Source organism: Apostichopus japonicus, chromosome 20 (genome assembly GCF_037975245.1).
Source record: "Apostichopus japonicus isolate 1M-3 chromosome 20, ASM3797524v1, whole genome shotgun sequence".
NCBI classification, from domain to species: Eukaryota; Metazoa; Echinodermata; class Holothuroidea; order Aspidochirotida; family Stichopodidae; genus Apostichopus; species Apostichopus japonicus.
This window is the reverse complement of record NC_092580.1, coordinates 10,232,322-10,251,618: the sequence shown is the minus strand read 5'-3', so window position 1 is coordinate 10,251,618 and position 19,297 is coordinate 10,232,322. Positions and strand designations below refer to the sequence as shown.

General features: G+C 37.3%; 3 protein-coding genes across 3 annotated transcripts in view; all 3 read right to left on the bottom strand.

Annotated features, from left to right (window-relative positions):
- The window catches only part of LOC139961207 (uncharacterized), a 34,353-nt gene extending 24,251 nt beyond the window's left edge, over window positions 1-10,102 (bottom strand). The window contains exon 1 of the mRNA XM_071960219.1: window positions 9,747-10,102. Coding sequence (XP_071816320.1) covers window positions 9,747-9,849 — 103 coding nt within the window. The 5' untranslated portion in view covers window positions 9,850-10,102. The remainder of the gene's footprint in view (window positions 1-9,746) is intronic.
- Window positions 2,607-5,559, bottom strand: LOC139961897 (uncharacterized). The gene is made up of 4 exons (XM_071961528.1): window positions 4,616-5,559; window positions 4,269-4,327; window positions 3,632-3,854; window positions 2,607-3,325 (listed from the first exon to the last, which is right to left on the bottom strand). Exons 1-4 carry the CDS (start codon window positions 5,306-5,308, stop codon window positions 3,296-3,298), a joined length of 1,005 nt encoding a protein of 334 aa, XP_071817629.1. The 5' UTR covers window positions 5,309-5,559; the 3' UTR covers window positions 2,607-3,295.
- LOC139961255 (uncharacterized) lies at window positions 5,542-9,009 on the bottom strand. The gene is made up of 3 exons (XM_071960339.1): window positions 8,931-9,009; window positions 7,920-7,987; window positions 5,542-7,291 (listed from the first exon to the last, which is right to left on the bottom strand). The coding sequence occupies exons 2-3, from the start codon at window positions 7,973-7,975 to the stop codon at window positions 5,542-5,544; spliced, it is 1,806 nt and encodes a 601-aa protein (XP_071816440.1). The 5' UTR covers window positions 7,976-7,987; window positions 8,931-9,009.
- Window positions 10,103-19,297: the final 9,195 nt, after the last annotated feature.

Genomic DNA, 19,297 nt, shown 5'->3' with positions numbered 1-19,297 from the left:
TAATTCAGTAATTATTTCCCATGCGGCCTACCATACACGTTGGCCAGTTACGGCACTTTCAAGTGTCCGTATCATGACAATGTAAAAGCTGAGCTAAGAGAGCCAATCTTGAAGTCACTTGAAAACAAACTTCTTAATTCACCAGTAAACAATTTTCACACCTTAACCCTATAACAGGCAATGTGAGCTAGTATAGTAATCAGCAGAAAGTGACTTTTCTTAGACTCAATTTACGTTAATTCAGAGGAATATTTTGTACGGGAACCTTGATATCAATGGAATGGTAACAATTATTGATTCATATCTGATAAGTTTTACTAACTTTAGGCTAGTTATGTATGTAAATATGCAAATTAGGTCCCCAAATAACTTATTTTGGAATACATACTACCAATAGTAAAAACCTTTTTGGTTTTGGTGTATTTTAGGTTAAAATAGTATTATCTTAAATATATCCTACCATTTGAGGCTACAATTGTGGAAATTGGTTGAAAAATGACCGAGATATAAGGATTGTCATAGGAACTGGGGGCACACCCCTCCTCCAGGCTTTACAATACATAAACAATACAGGTATACACGTATATACACGCACACATGCACCGTAACCATTGTGCAGAAAATTCTTAAGCGAAAGGGTTGTGCTATGCCGATGTTCATTGCTTTACTTTTGTAAGGAAGCCTGTAAAAACATAATAGTTATTAGATTTTTGAAAAAGAGTGTAGGTGCGCGAGATACGATTTCTTGAAACAATGGAGAGTTTTTAATGTTTTTCGGTCTTTAGGTTTTTTGTGGCAATATTCCGATGATAATTGAAATGCCCCATTCTTTATAGCCCTGATCTTTTCATGGTAGATTTTTATGTGTTGGGCTTGTTCTAGAACATTTATGTAGGTGTTGTCCTGTTTTTAAGTAGCGCCTAGATTATTTAAAAACAAAAATGGTCAAAATGTAGAATTTTTCACATATTTTGAATCAAAACAAAGTTTGAACCAAAGTTTTGGAAATAAACATCAATACCACCCAGGCGCGGCGGAACGGGAAAATTATTGGGGGGGGGGGGCTAATATGTGGAGACTATCTAAGCGGAGCGCCACCATCAGTTGGCGCGGAGCGCACAAGAAAATTTGGGGTTTTTCAACCCCCCCAGATGGCCGGAAACGGCACTTACCGAGTGTTTTATGCTGCGAATACCTAGCCCTAAAACATGGGTCTCAAGCCTGCAATTTCTCAGATTGCACGTATAAATCTGTAAAAACATTGTAATTTGTATATTCGATGGTGTTTTAAAGAGAGTATACTCGACGTGTACTCGCAGAGACGTTTTTGAGTGTAGTAAATTACTACTTGCAATTAAATGCAATAATTACAAGGGCGTCGGAAGCTATTTTTGATTGGTACGGCGCCCCCCCCCCCGGTTCCGCCGCCACTGATACCACCCCCCTAAAAAGTAGGTATTTTGGAATAGATCTATACTTCAGTTTTATTCAAAAACTCAAACCAAGTCTATAGCTAGAAGGGTTGGTAAAAAATGGTTGGTTAAAATGTTAGGGTTAATTTGGCAGTAAAAGTCAAGGAAGGGAATAACATTGCCCAATATTTGCACCAGATGTACTTTCATTTGTGTACTCTGACACACAGTAAAAAATAACAACAAGAAATATATGCCGCTTTTAAGCAATGTGATGTAATTTTCAATTTTGCCTTATTTTCACGTTTTCCCATACGAATACTTTAAAAGATATGTTGATGTCCTGATACATGGGTATCATATCACCACTTCTGATATTAAACCACGAATTATATTAGTCGCTCACGGATGATGTTAATTGTCAGGGAGTCGTCAGACTCCTGGTTGTACTTCATAATATAGCAAAATGCCAATAGCAGGTATTCCGTATATGATAAAGTCTCTGTTCCAGTTTCTATATAATCGTAGAAATGTTTCTTATAGTTATTCTATAGATATTAACTTACTTTCAGTGCTTTGTTAGTTTCTCTGTATACTTCCATTAGAAGTGACTTTATCTGATTAAATCAGAGATTTCATTATAAACCAGTTAGTTGTAAGAGAAGAGATATGTCACGCTATACCTTACATCGACAAGTACGGTGTACAATAAATGCCATGTTTGCTTCTTTATTTCTGAATTCTTTGCTTTCTTAAAATTGCGATATGCATACATGTTATTTGTATGTGTTTCCTTATTCAATAAAATATATAAAGCCACAACAAAAAGTATTGTGTTTGAGTTCTTCGGAGTTGTTGTTTTTAATTAGTTAAGTAATTACGCGGTGTGTAACAAAACAACCATATGTTTAGCTCTGTTGTTCATTGTAGCCCTGTGACAACCGGACAACATGCGATGTGACCCTGACCATTCTCTCAACTTGACAATCTGCCAAACCGAAGCCAAATAAATATGACAAGGCTTACGTTTGTTAAACTATCAGTTAGCGATATTGCTATTAAAAAAAGGAAAGAAATCTGTCTCATATATAGGTTTCCCTATTTTATTTAATTGATTTTTTTATCACTATATATATACATAATAAAGAGATTTACATGAAAATTTATGACGCACCGGGCGCTGTAAATGTTTTTAATTACTAAATATTAATAAATAAATATAATAAATATTCGTTCTCCTCTACCCTGCACTCCTCCATCTAGCGTAGCTGGCCTGTCTCTCTTTAATATAAGAATCAATCTCTCGTATCAATTCATGGACATTTGGTCTTTGGTTCCAGTCTTCAGCTAAACATTTGAATCCAAGTTTCCTGAGAAATCTTCCAGGAGATGCGTCCACGTTTGCTAGCACTAGTCCCAAAGCGTATACGTCTGTATACAGACTGTATGGCCTGGTTCCAAATACAACCTCTGGGGCAATGTGGGAGCATTGCTTACGGATATTAACATGTTCGTTTCTTGGGAAGTGTTCGTATTTTGCTTTCCCTGTCCTGCTCACTGCTTTCCCAAAGTCAATAATTTTGATCTTTACGTCCCCATCTTCCCCCGATGGACCTGTCACAACATGATGTTATCAGTTTTCAAATCACAGTGAATCATTCCTGCGAAATGAATGTCCTTAATGGCGCGACAAACTTGAATGGCTACACTGAAAGAGCTCGGCCCATTCAGGCCCTTGGCGTCGATGACGTCAGCTACCGTGGTAGATTTAAATGTGACCGAATCACCGACGAACTCTTGAACGAGGACAGGTACATCGGTATCGCTGCCAATTCTTGAAATACCGAAAAGTTTAGGAATGCAGTCTAGATGGCTCAGAGATGTCAGCATTTTGAGGTTTCTTTCTGCAAATCCTGTCAAATAAAATCAACGATAAGTATTGATAGTATGAAGTATGTAATAATCCACAGTCGGGTCTTAACAACGATGGCGAGTTATAACGAAGTTGTGGAGTTGACAGATTGTACATATTGGAAATTGAAGGAGAGAAAAAAGAATCAATATAATATTAATTATTATGTACATATCTTCTAATATCAAAAGGTGGCATATCCGTTTTAATCATAAATTCCATCAAAATATGTAGTATATACCGTAAATTACAAGATACTATTTTGTTTCATTTCTATGATATTTAATATAAACACATTGACGTATACCTTGATGATGCTCTTTTCATCTCGGTTTTTGTGATGAACTTTGACCGCACACACGCGTCTTGAAGATAGCTGCCTCATCAACCTGACTTCACCAAAGCTTCCACTTCCTAGAATCGTCGGCATCTGCATCGAGTTACAAATATCTTCCAAGTCACTCTTTGCGATGACATCACAAGACGAAGGGAGATTGTAGTCTGAGGCCTTTAAATGCTTAGGAGGTGGGCTGTGTAGAATTGAAATAAATTATGATTGGTACCGTGAATCTCATGTTGTTACCATGGTGATACAGGTCAGATGACCAGTAACCATAGCAATTGATAACATTTTCCGATCACAATCGTCATTTCATTGTGAAAATGACACTGAGCCCTGATGAGCTAAAGCAAGTTGCAGTGTGTACGTTTCATCAATTACAGTTATGTACTAGATATTCACGAACTATACGGACTGTCGTAGTGGCATGACTTTCATTAGCTCATGAATCTATCACTATAAATATATTAAACTGTTTATTACAGTGGTTCTCGTTCTCGTTATTGTTGCTTTGAATCTCATTTTTGTAATCATGTTTTTTATTTAGCATTATTAGTATTTTTATTTTACTGTGTAAATAATGTAGGAACATATAGATTTCTACCTGTGCAGAGCAAGTTGCTGAGTACTCCACATTCCATCAGTATAATTCTGAAATGGATTCTGAAAGAAACGGATGAGAGAAAAAATACATTTATGAAATAAAATATTTCACTGCTTAGTTGTAACGTTATAACTAGGTTACTCAGTTTTATGATTTTAGTTATTTCTATCGGATTAAATTCCATATGTAGTAATGTTATTGAATGCATGGATCATGACCAAATTGATATGAATATGCATATGACATAAAAAAGATACATATCATGACGCGTTCTCGTTAACATGTATTAACATAATGATTGTGATTAAATCATTCAGTATCTATGTGATGTCTTATGCGGTACTCACATGGAGCGGTTGTTGCTGGATGTTTATGTTCTGCGCATGACGAGGAGGGGACTTCTTGGCGGTAATTGCTGTTTGAACGTTCTGCAAGAATGGATTCTTCCAAGGATATTGAGGTACATTCTTTAACGCCTTTGATGAGATGGACAGATTCGGTGCGTTATTTTGTAGTGGAGTAGTCGGGGATCCTCCGAGCGTTCCCCAAGCTGGTGAAGTCAATTTAGGTGTATTGTATCTAAATCCACCGATAGGATTTACTCCTGCTGCGGTAGGTATCAAGGGCGAGTTGACATTTTGTCCTAGTGGCTGACCAACGATAGCAACATTTGATGCACCTTGGTGAAAAAGGTTAGGTCCCATCCAATTTGTTGCAAGATGCCAAGCAGGCACGTCAGGCGGTGCTTGAAATGGTATATTTGGTATATAATGGTTGCCAACGATACCTGGTGTTTTCACGGCTATTTTCTTGCCGATAGGTACAACTGTTGTATTGGTTGGTTTGAAAGGTCGCAATGTGTATTTAGGACTGCAGTTCTTATTGGTAGCTACGTCGCGGTGTTGCGTTTTGCGATGGAATGACATGGTCGACTGGAATGGGGTTATTTGAGATCCAGTGTGCTGGCATTTTGCATCCATTATCAGGAAAATGGTCATACACCCGACGGTTGGCAGATATAGATTGCATGAGGATGTCATGATGCTCTGGCGACTTAACCATGACTTTCATTAGCTCATGAATCTATCACTATAAATATATTAAACTGTTTATTACAGTGGTTCTCGTTCTCGTTATTGTTGCTTGCTTTATTGTTGGTATATAATGGTTGCCAACGATACCTGGTGTTTTCACGGCTATTTTCTTGCCGATAGGTACAACTGTTGTATTGGTTGGTTTGAAAGGTCGCAATGTGTATTTAGGACTGCAGTTCTTATTGGTAGCTACGTCGCGGTGTTGCGTTTTGCGATGGAATGACATGGTCGACTGGAATGGGGTTATTTGAGATCCAGTGTGCTGGCATTTTGCATCCATTATCAGGAAAATGGTCATACACCCGACGGTTGGCAGATATAGATTGCATGAGGATGTCATGATGCTCTGGCGACTTAACCACTTTGGACAATGGATGTGAAATTGAGAGCTGACCGAAAATGCTATTTGATGATGAGCATTGGGCGGTTTGGCGAGTACCAAATAGTTGATGTTTTACACTCATTTGTACAGGTGTGCACATTAGTGGCATGACGTGATGGTTGATACATGATGAGGCACCATCCTTGGTAGACTTGATATTGGGTGTGGTAAAGGTAACGGTGTTATGTGTCCGGAATTTGATGGCGTTGGTTACAGACAACATAAGGGGCGACGGCCCTGCTGCTTCCTCGAGGCCGGAAAACTTCCATGCAGGTTTGGCTGTGGTAGCAAGAGGGCGGTAATGTACCAGCTGGTGTGGCGCTGAATTACACCTTCCTTCGGTCTCGGGCATTTTCATACCAGCAACGATGAGGGATACGCAGTTTCGCCCGATTGTGATGGACAATCTTGCAAAGCAGATCATTGCCGGTTCTGATTGGCACCTCGGTCGAGTAAACCGATTGATGGAGGAACTTAGTATCTGGCAACTTAGTCCAACATGTATTCGAGCTGGTGCGGATGGTGCACGTTTATGACCAATCATAACAAACATTGGTGTCACCAAAGACTGGACCACTCGAACATCTCTGAAAGAAATGAAATGTCCCATGTTGCTATTGCTACTTCTGATATTACCGATAGAAGTTGACGAACGGAAGCTTACTCCACAGCAAAGGCGAAGGGTAGGCATGTCACCTGATAATTGACGTGAGGGCGTAGATGATCTCGGTGCAGATAACATGACCTGATGTTGAAAGGATTCACCAACATGGGTTGCGTTGGTGATGTCACTCACTAGGCGATGTTTGTTCGCCGACGAGACCTGAATGTCACATGACAGACGTGAAAGAGGGAGTGCTTTGGGTGCCGTTATCAGCTCCTGTTGTTGGAATGATTTGACAAAACGACGGTCATTACTGACGTCACTCACTGGGCGATGTTGGTATGTCGACGAGGACTGAATGGTAGTCCCTTTAAAGGAGGTGGCTTGTACATTTGTTGTGGCTACATCTCCTTGACAACCGAAAAAGAAATATCCTGCTTTGATGAACGAAGAGGATGATCGGATACCGCATTCGACATGGCGGTCAATCGACAACTCACGGGTATGGTGGCTTTGAACTTTTATGGCCTCTTCAAAGTTGTTGGCTGATGGCAGTATCTCATGGTGATCAGAGGGATTGCGATGGTGTTTATCCCCGGGGGTGTTTTGGGATTGGTGCCGTTTAGATTCATCCCTTGTGCTGTTAGTAAGGGACGATGGCTCTCCTGAGAAGATAGTATCAATCAGTGATGAAGACTCAGTGGAAGGCACGGCACGGGTGCCTTCATCTTCTCCAGGGAAGTTTAAAACTCGCGAGGCAGGTTTTTTCATCTCGCTTGATACAGTCACGTGACTGTCTTCTTGTATAGGGCCATAGTATGGAAGACGACGAGGAATAGGATGGATATAAGCAGGAATATATTCTCCGGCTAGACCATCGTCATCAGCGTATGTGCGGCCACAACAAGGCAAGGTACAAAATACCTTCTTCCAAACCGAACGTCTGAAACAAAACAAAACAAAAACAGTGACAAATTAATAGTTTAAACATTGTAATAATATTTCGATATATCATACTACAATGGAAACTATTGACAATACTTAGTGTATGAAATGTACTTATACTTTACACTTTATTAAAGCATGAAAATAGTATATATATATATATATATATATATATATATATATATACATATTTCACCTTCTACCTTATTTGTCGATTTAACTTGTGAACTTGTAGTGCGTATTAAAATTATTGTCGGTTGTAATTATTTTATTTTTAAAGTTTGTCCATTTGATCAGATTTTCTTCGGTTTGTATTTCGGCAGATATACATATTTTTGAACGACAATTAAATATAATGTACATATTGATCATAATGAATGGTTGTAATTTATTCCTCTGATATTGTCTGTCAGGTGATATTGGAGTATGGTTTGTCTCATATGAGGGAATGTAGTGTAGTTTGATAGTTTAAGAAAGTGAAACGATTTAAAGCAACCAGCCACTTGCTTTGCGAAGATTATGACAAAACGGATAGGTGTTACCTCCCTTCCGACATTCTCTCCCTTTCCCAGACCCTTTCATAACATTCTTGAAGAATAAAAACATTATAAAAGTTAAATTCTTACCTCTCTAGACGGGGTCGGGACGGGACAGGTGTTCGTCTGAAAGGACCGAATGGCATTGTGGTAACCGACTGTAATAGATTCCAGAAAGAATTATGTTTTCATTAAAGACTTAAATATGATACTATTGGAAAGGTACGTCGTAAGTTTCAATATTCGTTTAGATTACACTTATCCGTATCAATTTAGATTATTTTTCTCTTGAGGGGTGGGGGTGGGTGGGGTTGGTCGTGTAATGGAATCATTCACAAAGGTAGACATAATACCATCACGATCACATGGTCACATTTACAATGTTAGGGGAATGAACTGGGTGTATACAAATGATGGCAGTGTTCATCTTTTGATTTGATGCTCTTGCTCTATCTTTCCTTCACAATTTTCATGTATGTATATTCAACTATAACTCATACATCTATGCATAACTATACGGTTACATACAATAGCATCCAGGATGCTTAAATATTTCCCCGGATGCTTCAATATTTCCCTATATTAGTGTCAATCTTCTTTTCAGTTCAAGGTTTGCGTGTGTCTCTATTTACATCGATATTTAGCATTTGTTGTTACTAGCTTTAGGAGAGGATTGAATAAGAGATTGAGAATGACTCAAGTTTCAACTTACGGGTACAATAGTTCTTATAAATAATAGCCCCCTCTTAATATATAGCCTACTATGTTAGGTAATGCAACGTAAACAACCTTACTCAAACACCATGCATCAGCACGCTTTCAATGTTAGCCGCAAGGAAATTCCGCTAATATTTGGAATGAAAATATCGTCAAATTGAAAATTTACGTAATAGCTTGCCGCCCTCTCTCCCAATGAAGTGTTTGTCGATGTCGTTGGTACGCAATTTCGGCGGTGCCCGTTGTTAGCCTAAGCTACTTAGTCTTCTGAATCTTCCGTGTAGAGAACTGATTCGTAGATTCTTTTTCTGATATTACAAATATTAAGATATATCTCCATTTAGTAAAACCATTCAACACAAAGGCAAATAATGACAGACTTACCGGAAGTAGAGTTGTAAAGAGTTCCAGAAACTGGTAAAATAATCGCTGTACTATTCGCTTTAAGCAAGTACGGTGTGTTCGTGATGCAGAAGCAAGTTGAACTGAACCATATATATCAACATTGTTGCTACGTTGATAGTTCTTGTCAAGGTATAACTTATGTGGCGTCATAAACACGAATTTTTTTTTTTACGACGCAACGCGATTTTCATTACGACGCAATGCGCGCGCATTCGGAATCCGCGAAGGACTTGTGCGGTAGCTGATTAAACAAAAAGAAACGCAAGAAAGAAGGACGCAGAATGTGACGACCGAATGCGCGCATAAGTACAAAGTGGCTTCATCATTAAGTGAATGCGAACGTGTTTAACGAAATCACGCTGTCAAAATGTGCGCGCGTGAATATGGCTTCATCATTTTGTGTGTTAGAAGCCTGAAGCATATAGTCATAATACACTGACGGCTAGCGTGCTTATGTTAACCATGGAGCTCGGTTAAATAGTGCGCAACGAACTTTGTATCGCGCTGAAGACGCTATATCTCAAACTTCCGGTCTCATAAAGTGAAACAATCTTCGGAAAACATAACTGGTGAAGTGAGAATGAGATGATGGAAAGAGATGATGAAGAGACTGTTATTGGTAAAGTGTTGTATTAATTGTCACAACATCTGCGACAAAACTCGATAAACCATTTTACCTACACAAAGGGCTAAACATCTTGTCCAGAACATTTTAATATTGCTGATGTGTGTAGAATAGTCTTATTTATTTATAAAAACCAAGGGTCAACTTATAGACAGAAGTTTGTAGCTTACCGGTCAAAGTGTATATTTTGCACCTTTCCACAGCGGACGTGTTAGTTGGTCGAGAAAGCTGTTCCTTTCCTTCCGAGAGGTTTGAGAGTACCTTGACCAACATTGCCGTTCCATTTTTGGTTCGTTAGTCTCACGACATTTATGTCATTAAACATTGTCATAATCATGAGCTTGGATCGATATCAACTTGTTGCAGACGCCCTCAATCATTACCGGAAGCATACTAATCGATCAAACTTATTACTTATGGTATTGTAACGTTTGTCGGCGAAAGAACTAGAACTGAAGACGTAAGTCAAAACAGGACGAGAATGAACACAAGGCACAATACAAACGTATCTGAAACCTCGACTGGCTGTACTCGACTCTCCTGTATTCTCTTCTTCTCTCCTATATAAAAGTCATTGCACATTTGGATGCACTTATCCAGCTATTCGTATTGCACGAAATTCCTACGAGTTCATTCATAAACAAAATAGTATAACCTTCAAATGGCAGTCGTTTTTACTTGTTACAGTAATAACATTGACGGCTACAATAGTCTACTCTATAATGTATAAGTGTTTTGTTTCTTTCTAACGATAAATGTTGCAGTGTTATTGTTTACGATCATAGATATAACGTTGATTTTCATTGTACCATTAAGTACTACCCTTCTCATGTTAAATATCAGTGTTTACGTCATGCTTGTCAAACACGAAAACCGAACTAGACTGCAATTAAACTGTAAACAAATAGGAAAAATTCATCAAGCTTTCTGACTCCTGGAAAAGGAATTCAAACAGGACCTCAGAAGTAAACAAGATAGTTCTTTCAATCAACGAAAGGCTATCTCAATTTTAAATAAAGTAACTCCGGCAGCCCAAAAATGCACCTCTTCTTAGATCGAAATTTTTAAATACATAACAGTTTCGTATTGAACTAATGATGTAGGCAGTACTAATCGTCTTGATGTAAACACAAATCCCCAACGGACAGAGATATACGATAAAAGTCAACCAATGAGAAAGACTGTTATAAACTTATGAATTTTTGTACCGGTATTGTAAGTATGCTGGTTGCCATGACGATGCGTTTTTTTTTGTCTTTTTGTCGTCATAGAGGATTATGATGAAGGGCGGCGGAAGCACTTTTAATCTGGGGGGGGGGGCACCGACCTCAAAGGGCACTTTGCAGAAATTCGATTGGACTGATGCAGCCATATATTTAGTTCCCTTTATAACTCTTATTGTATTATCTTATTTGCGTATACACATCACCCCATCAACGCCCCCCCCCCCCCCTCTCAAGGAAAATATGCATACTAGCACTGCAATATCCAATGCGCAAATTGGGAAACAAGGAACAAGCTTTCTTTTGATACAAAATGAGGTGAAATCATGCTAGTTGCTGGATGTAATGTAGGAATCTTCCGAATTCGAGTTTATTTCTTGTTAATATCTTAACAAATTTTTTTCCATTCGAAATAGCTTTGAGTTTGACCCACAGGCGTAGCCAGGATTTGCAAAGTTGTATATGCACGACTATCTGAGCGGAGCGCCACCATCGGTTGGCGCGGAGCGTACAAGAAAATTTTTGGTTTTACAAACCCCTCAGATGGCCGGAAACGGCCCTTCCCGAGTGTTCATTCTGGTTCCCTGGCCTCTTGCTAACTTGGGACACCTCAATTTTTATGTAGAAAAAGGGCACATTTTTAACCTGAGGAAAAGTGGGTGGGCACGTGCCCCCTGTGCCCCCCCGGTTCCGCCGCCCTTGATTATGATGTTTGGAAAGACATTTCCAAAATAATTCTGTTCAGTAATTCCGCTATGAATCCATTTATTTATGCTGTTACGATGGTCGATACAGGAAAAGTTTGATTGAAATATGTCAAGCATTTTCGTTACGTAAATGGTTAGCATTTTGAACGTAATTAATGCACGGTAAAATAATATTTGAGGAAAAGTAAGAGTTAACAATGGGACCTGATTCACGAGAATGCCATTGATTAAAGGGAGGGAGCAATGGTATATTAAGCCCCGCCCCTCCGACATTACAACTCTTCCTTTTAATGATTTAAGGTAGTATATCCCATACAATTGCCCCATTGATGTACACAATAAACAGTCAAAGTGATGTGGTCCCTCAGGATTTTTCAAAGTTCTCAAAAGCTAAACTCTCACTCTCATTGGATAGCTGAAACGTTGGCCAGTCATGGCACTTTCAAGTTTCCGTATCATGACAATGCAAAAGTTGGGCTTTCAGAGCCAAATTGTGTAGTACACCTGAAAACAAGCTTAATTCACCAGTAAACAATTTTCACATCTTAACGGCCAAAATTGGCTCAACCGACCCAATACCACATGTACTGTCATTTGACATGTGTACTCTGACACAAAATTCACAAAACCAGATCCTGTTTGATAGCATATCGACGAAAAAAGATTTCCGCACAATGGTTTTTGGCACTCTTCGTGAACAAATGGACAGTTTAGTCTTAAGATATTTGAAATACTCTGCATTCACTCATATGGGAAGAAAATATTTAACCATTATGACACAGAACGACGAAACTGGCTAGCAGTTAAGGCCATCACGTTAATGCGTGGATGATATGCTCGAGTGTAGCTTAGACTAATGGTTCTCTAAATATCAGAAAGATTGAAGGTGATTTAATGTATTTTAGAAATTGCTGGCGACATGGAAGTGATTTGCGACGAGAACAGATGTAATCCATGGGAAAGCCATATTTCAAACTTTCTACTTTGTTCTACCTAAAAATGTAAACGGTCATAATAGGTCAATTTAAGGGTGCCATGCATGATAGATCAAACCAACCATCACGTGGTCGGTAGGACATGCCAGTTGAAAATGTTATAAGTATAATACGATTCTAGTTGTGTAGCATGCCCCAGGCATAGATTATAATAATATTTGCATCTGCTGCCCTCTGTTTCTGGATCTCGTTCCCATTGCTAATTAAGACCACCCCTCATGTCAATTCTTTACAACGGCCAACTAACTTAATTTTAATTGTTCAGGGCCATGAACATTTATTTCATATTTTTTTCTTTTCAGCGCTTTAGAAATGTATTCATTATTGTTATGGAACAAACCACTGACAAAGACGAGATATTTATCACGTGAGAGATAGTCATAAAGAATATGAAATATGTATAAAACATTTGGAAATAACGGAGGTGTAGGTATAAATTCAGCAACAGGGGGATCTCGTAGTAATGTCCATCGTTTAACCATTTTCATCATCAACATATCATGTATCAAACATGAGTAATATATTTCTTATCGGTGATCGCTCACTGTGGAAAAACTAATCTTGTCATCATATTGGCAAGAAATATACCATTGTTTTAATAGTCAAATGCAAATACTCAGCGATTTAAACGCCAATTAACTATCATGGCATTAAACCAGTATTACAAAATCGATATATGTCCTCATTTAAAGCAGTGGAAATATTTTTTTAAAGACCATTTTATCATATAATATGTACCTAAGAGGCTGGGCTACATATAAAAAGCTTTGATCGCTTTGATATTGGCAGCAATCAAGCTTGACAAAAAAAAAAGAAGAATTTTGTCGGTCAGGCATTGTGCATAATGGTTACTTAAAGTTGAACAATGGACCTAATAATTGTGATGTTATCTAATGTCAGATAGATAATGGCAGAAATTAATAAAGAACATTCACAGGATGAATCCTAATATTATATAATTGTGTTGTCAACATTTAAGTCAGAACAAGTTTGTTAAAAAACTACGGCTTTCTTGCAGATGTTGATAATCATCTGTTCTAGTTCCTCGACCATTGAAAACAACACGAACATGGATCATTTATTTTTCCCTTTGCAGTTACATGAGTTGGCATAACTATACAAGTTGTTATACGATTTAATACATATTTGCGCGTCTCACGTGCACGATTCTTGCATTTGTAGTAATTATTGGTATTTTTTGTCCATGTAACTTTCGACAAAGTGATATAGTTCTTTGTTTTCAGAAACTAGGCCTACCAACTGTATGTTTATTCGTTTTTAGGTCTTATGTGACAGGCATATTTGGTTGGATTTAGCTTTCTATTCGGAGAGTTTTCAAGAGTTTGTGACCTGGCTTTGTTGTTTGTCACTGCTCCTGCAGCTTTTACTTCATTAAATATTTTCATTTGATTGAGCAATAACAACATCAACTTACAAGTGAATGTCGCAATCGTTCAGCACTATAAAATTTGCATATTCTATTTTTTTTATCGCTTGTTAAGATAGAAATCAATGAAGGTATCACCGGAAATCTTATTCATAAACTCTCTCTATTCCGTGCAGACGTCGAGTAAACTCGACCACTTTCTCGCCAATACAAGTGAATCTTGTAAATTGACAAATAGTAATAACAACCGGAGTATGCAACAAACGATTATGTGTGTTAAAACATAGTCAGAGCCGAGCAGTTATTACTGCCTTGAGAGATCATTACGCTTAAAACACGTATAATTGCAGTTCCATATTACAAAGACTCGATACCTATTAGAACATCCTTATTATCTTTCATCGTTAATGATTTACCTACAGAGGTTATGAAGAGGGTCTTCACTGATTTTATACTGAATACGGAACCGATGTTTTTTGAAAATGGAAAGTAATATGATAACAGATGGTAATTTCTCGTTCTACTCAACTGGGACTGTCAATTTCACAGTAAATAGCATTCCATCTGAATTACAACGTGTAACAATATTTTGTGTTTCTTTGTTACTTGCTCTTGTAGCTGTGGTCGGAAATCTGTTTGTGATTTGCGCATACCTACGCAGTAATGAAATTAGAAGTTTACCGTTCAATGTGTACATTTTTCATTTATCTATAGCGGATTTGTTGGTTGGTTTGCATAATCTACCGTTGCAAGGTGCCGACTATCTTGGGAGATGGATTTTACCGATACCTTTAGTACTTAGTACTGTTTGGCTGAGTAACTCAGTGTCGTTCATGTCTCTCGTCATCATAATAATTATGAGTCTGGATCGTTATCAACTAGTAACCGACACTTTCACATATTATAGAAATCGTACAAGGAAAGCAAACGTGAAACTCATTATAAAGGCGTGGATATTTTCAGTGGTATACTCCTTACTATTTATAAATTTTGCTGCATGGAGCGTACCAACTGACTACCTTCCGAAGAGCATGATAATCCCCGTGTTGTTCCAGATTACCCAGATAGTTATTAACTTTCTCCTTCCCTTGATTACTCTCCTGATAATCAATATGTTGGTGTACATAAAGTTTAGCAAACACATGAGATGGAGCCATGAAATTAATCGCCGTCAAAGCCATCGAGTGAATTGGATTTCATCAAATACACGGCCTCCTCTAGGAATAACTACCGATACTACATTAAAAGCCATACAACACAAATCTGGAGATTTTGTTCGAGATGTCGAACCAGATTATCTGAGAAAGCAAAAAGAGGAACCTGTCCAAGAAGGAGATAAAATAGCAGATTCTTTGACCCAAACTCAAGTTGACATTACCGTTTCATCATTCCAACTGGATATTGATAGTCCTGGTTTTGTAGCAGGACATAAACTAAACACCGAGAAAGACAAAAGTCAACCACCAAAAGGAATTGAAAAACTTGTCTGGAATTTATTCGTTTTCGTGTTTGTTTATCTAGTTTGTTGGTTACCTATTAACGTTATGGTTGTTTGGCGTCTCAGTTCTCTTATCGGAAACGACGATGTTTGGTTGGAGATTGCAATATTCTTTCTTTATGGTAATTCTGCTCTGAACCCATTTATATATGCAAATATGAACCTGAGATATAGAAAATATTTTAATGAAGTATATCAATCATTATGTCACTGTTAAACCACTTCTGACTAAGTTAGAATTCTGACTAAGTTTATATCGTTAGAAGTATGTCTACTGATTTTAAGGACAACAATTATGTAAATTGTGAATTGTGAAATTGTGAATTGTGAATTTTTCCAAAAAGGAATTTTAGATACAGAAATTATGGATTACTATTCAAATGTGATTTAAGTATATATTGCCTATACGGCTTCAGATAAAATTTACATTTAATATATATACTACCAAAACTAGAAATCACCAGTAAGATAAAAATGATCCGGGTGACGAAGAAGGTTAAATTTCGAATCAAGTTGATCAATCATTTGCTCATTAAGGCTCATTTTATAATGAAATAATCATCTGAGATCAACGGATTCTTATTTGGATAACTTACACAAGCTTACTTTGATTAATACTCGATAGATTTGAGAAACAAAAGTGACCAATCGCAGGTAGCCATGCACTTAAAAATGTTAAAATGACAGAAAGGTTTTTTTTCAAGTTTCCTTATTTTCGTTTAAAGTAAATGAAAAATGGAAAATGATGTAGAGTGAAGTATTTCAGATGCTATTAGACTGATTGTTTATGCTTGTGAGCTCACGACAAAAAATACCTTTTAACAAGCAATTTCACAAAACAATTTTATGTTATTTTTCCCTGCTAAAGGGTGTCCTTCACAACATATACTTACTGTACATTACATAAATGATCCACGTCATTACAATAGTAACGTTTTTGATTGTCTTGTACATTTGCATAGTAATTTAGTGTGTAACTCACAATTAGTTATGACAGCATATACCATTAACGTACAGTAACGGTACATTACCAAGCATGCGCAGTAACAGTACCATTATTATGGTGAAAACGTTAAGTACCTTTAACCGAAACAACTGGTGTACGCATACAATATAGTCTAATAGTTCACACCTGAACAGTAATTTACGGTATCATTGATTCTTATTTTTCTTTATTCATGTGTTTTGTTTCTGATATCTTACTTTCAATGACATTATCCTTCATGATATGCAATCACACACAGAGTAAACAAAGTTTTCTCACACAGCAATCAATTGATTGTTCCAAAATTTGCACTCTCAAAGATTGTGGTAAATACATCTTTGAATCATGTATTCGCATCTTAAAACACATCTATCAGCGATCTTGGAATCACACCTTGCAACTGGTTGCAATTAAGAGCTGGAATACGTCTTCAGCAGGAGAGTGATTCCCGATTTTGGCGTTGTATAACAAGAGAGTGGAAGAATTTTTTAGTCGGCAAACTACACCTTGTAAGCCTTACATCACAGCCCGAAAGGAAACACTTTCACGATCCTTCAGTGTGCCATAGTTGTATTCCAAGTACTCACTGGCATGCGTTTATTTGACGTTTTGCTTCACGAAGAGCACGTGGACGACTAAAAAATAATTATTTTAAGTTCAACAGAAACTCAGACTATGTTCATAGCGTATGTATGGAAAAAATTTCATCATTATTGTGCCCTTATTCTTAGAGGTTGCCACAATAGCCCTGACTTTGTTTTTAAAAGCGAAAAGCAACGGAGATATCAGGAAAGCTTTACTTCAACGCAAGCGTGTCACAAAATATTAAATAAATAAATAAATAAATATGGATGTGGTTAGCAAAGTCATAACTGAGTTGCATTTATTAATAATCTTGCTCAACCAGATGAGGAGGAGTTAAAGCCTGCTCACAACCTAATGTTGCAATAAGCTAAGGATGCAGAGCATGAACGTATCTATGACTCAGGTATACTCACTGGGCAGCGGTTGCAGTATCTGAAGTAACGCTAGAAATACTTAATCGTCATAATGAACCCAAAATTTAGCACCCTTCTCCTTGGAAAATGGAAACAAACTTCCACAAAGAGAGCATTTTTCCTGTACCCGTCTTAAGAACTCAACCTGACAGTCAATGGCACTATGTTTGAAGTAGGAATGACAACAGCAATAGTTTGTACTTTTGTTTTTCTTGCTCTTGTAGCTACTGCTGGAAATCTGCTTGTGATTTACGCATATTCACGCAGTAGTCAAGTTAGAGAATTACACTTCAATACTTATATTTTGTATAGATCTATCCGTAGCGGACTTGTTTGTTGGTCTACTTAATTTACCTTAAGAGGCTGTCGAGTATTTCCTGGGAAGAAGCACTTTACCATATCCAGTACAACTTGTGTCTCTTTGGTTGGGGTTTTCAGTATCGTCGATGTCTTTTCTTATTATAATTATTATGAGTTTTGATCGTTATCAACTTGTGACAAACACATTTATATATCATACTGATCGAACAAAGAGAGCAAATATAAAACTTATACTGAAGTCGTGGATAATTTCCCTTTTTTCTGCCTTGTTCTACCATTTTTGCGGCATATACCGTAGCACATCCAATCAGTGGTCAGAGCCTACTAAGTCGTGCATCATTTACGATTGCCCGAATTAGTCTGCATGTTATCTTCCCCCTGCTGAGTTCCCTGCCAATATATATGTTGGTTTTCATAAGACTGAATAAACACTAAAGATGGAGGCATGAACATGGCATAAAGCGGTTACACGGTAAGCGAGCATTGTGGAACTCAACCAACGTAGAGTCTAGTTTGGAAATTAATATGTTCACTCCAAAAGAATTATTGGAAATCAACAAGGATGTAACAGCATATGCTGAAGCAGGCTGTGACAAACAAAATACGGACAATTTTAATCCCATTCACAAAATCAGAGAAAATGTTAATACGCTTTCTAACTCTCAGATATCTGCAGTATGAAAAAAGCTGTACGGAATGATTAATTTTGGTTTCTGTTTATATTATTTGTTGGCTACCGATCCCAATTCTGTTGGTGTGTCGTCTTATAAATTTCATCGTTTACAACAGTTTCTGTGATGAAATTGCTCATTTCTTCCTCTATGGTAATTTCTCGATAAATCCATTTATTTATACCGCTATGAACATCAGATTCCAAAAAGCGTTCACAGAAACATTACACTCCTTTATTCTTTGTTAGGTGCATAATATATTTTAATGCGCCCTCTAGAGTTTTTTTGGAGTGCTTCCTTTCACAATTTTCCCTGTTGTTGATATGTGTTGTCACTTAGTTAACTTCTCTGTTTTTATATTGTGAAGAAACAAATAAATGAATAAATGAATGAAATGAATGAGTAATGAATAATATCTCACCAGGAATATTTATGAACTGTTGTGTTTTGTTGAAAATGAAAGCCTTGGGAACAGTGGAATAAGTTTAATTCATCGTTAGAACATTAAAATATACATACATGATAGTTGTAAATTAAATAACATGTCTCTCTTTACGTAATCAGTGAGTTCACCCGAAAGATGCAAAGAAGAAGCTAAAGTTGTCTACTTTACATATTTATATGTAATCTACAACCCATGCATCAGTGTTTAACCTATATGACAGCATGCTGATGCACAAAATTGCGTTTATTTTATTGGATTTTTTTATTGTTCCAAACTAAGAGAGCCCACGTTACTCTATTTCCTGGAAGTAAGATATGACTGTATGAGGATTGTTTCATACTTTATAAGTCCTGTTGGATAAAGCGGCTCTTTATAATTTTACACACGATACTTAATTGGGTAAAGCTAAACCTAACATCTAAATCAGAAATTACCTCGGTATATCATAGATATATACGGACCACACATTTAGATAATTAGTTGTCTATTTG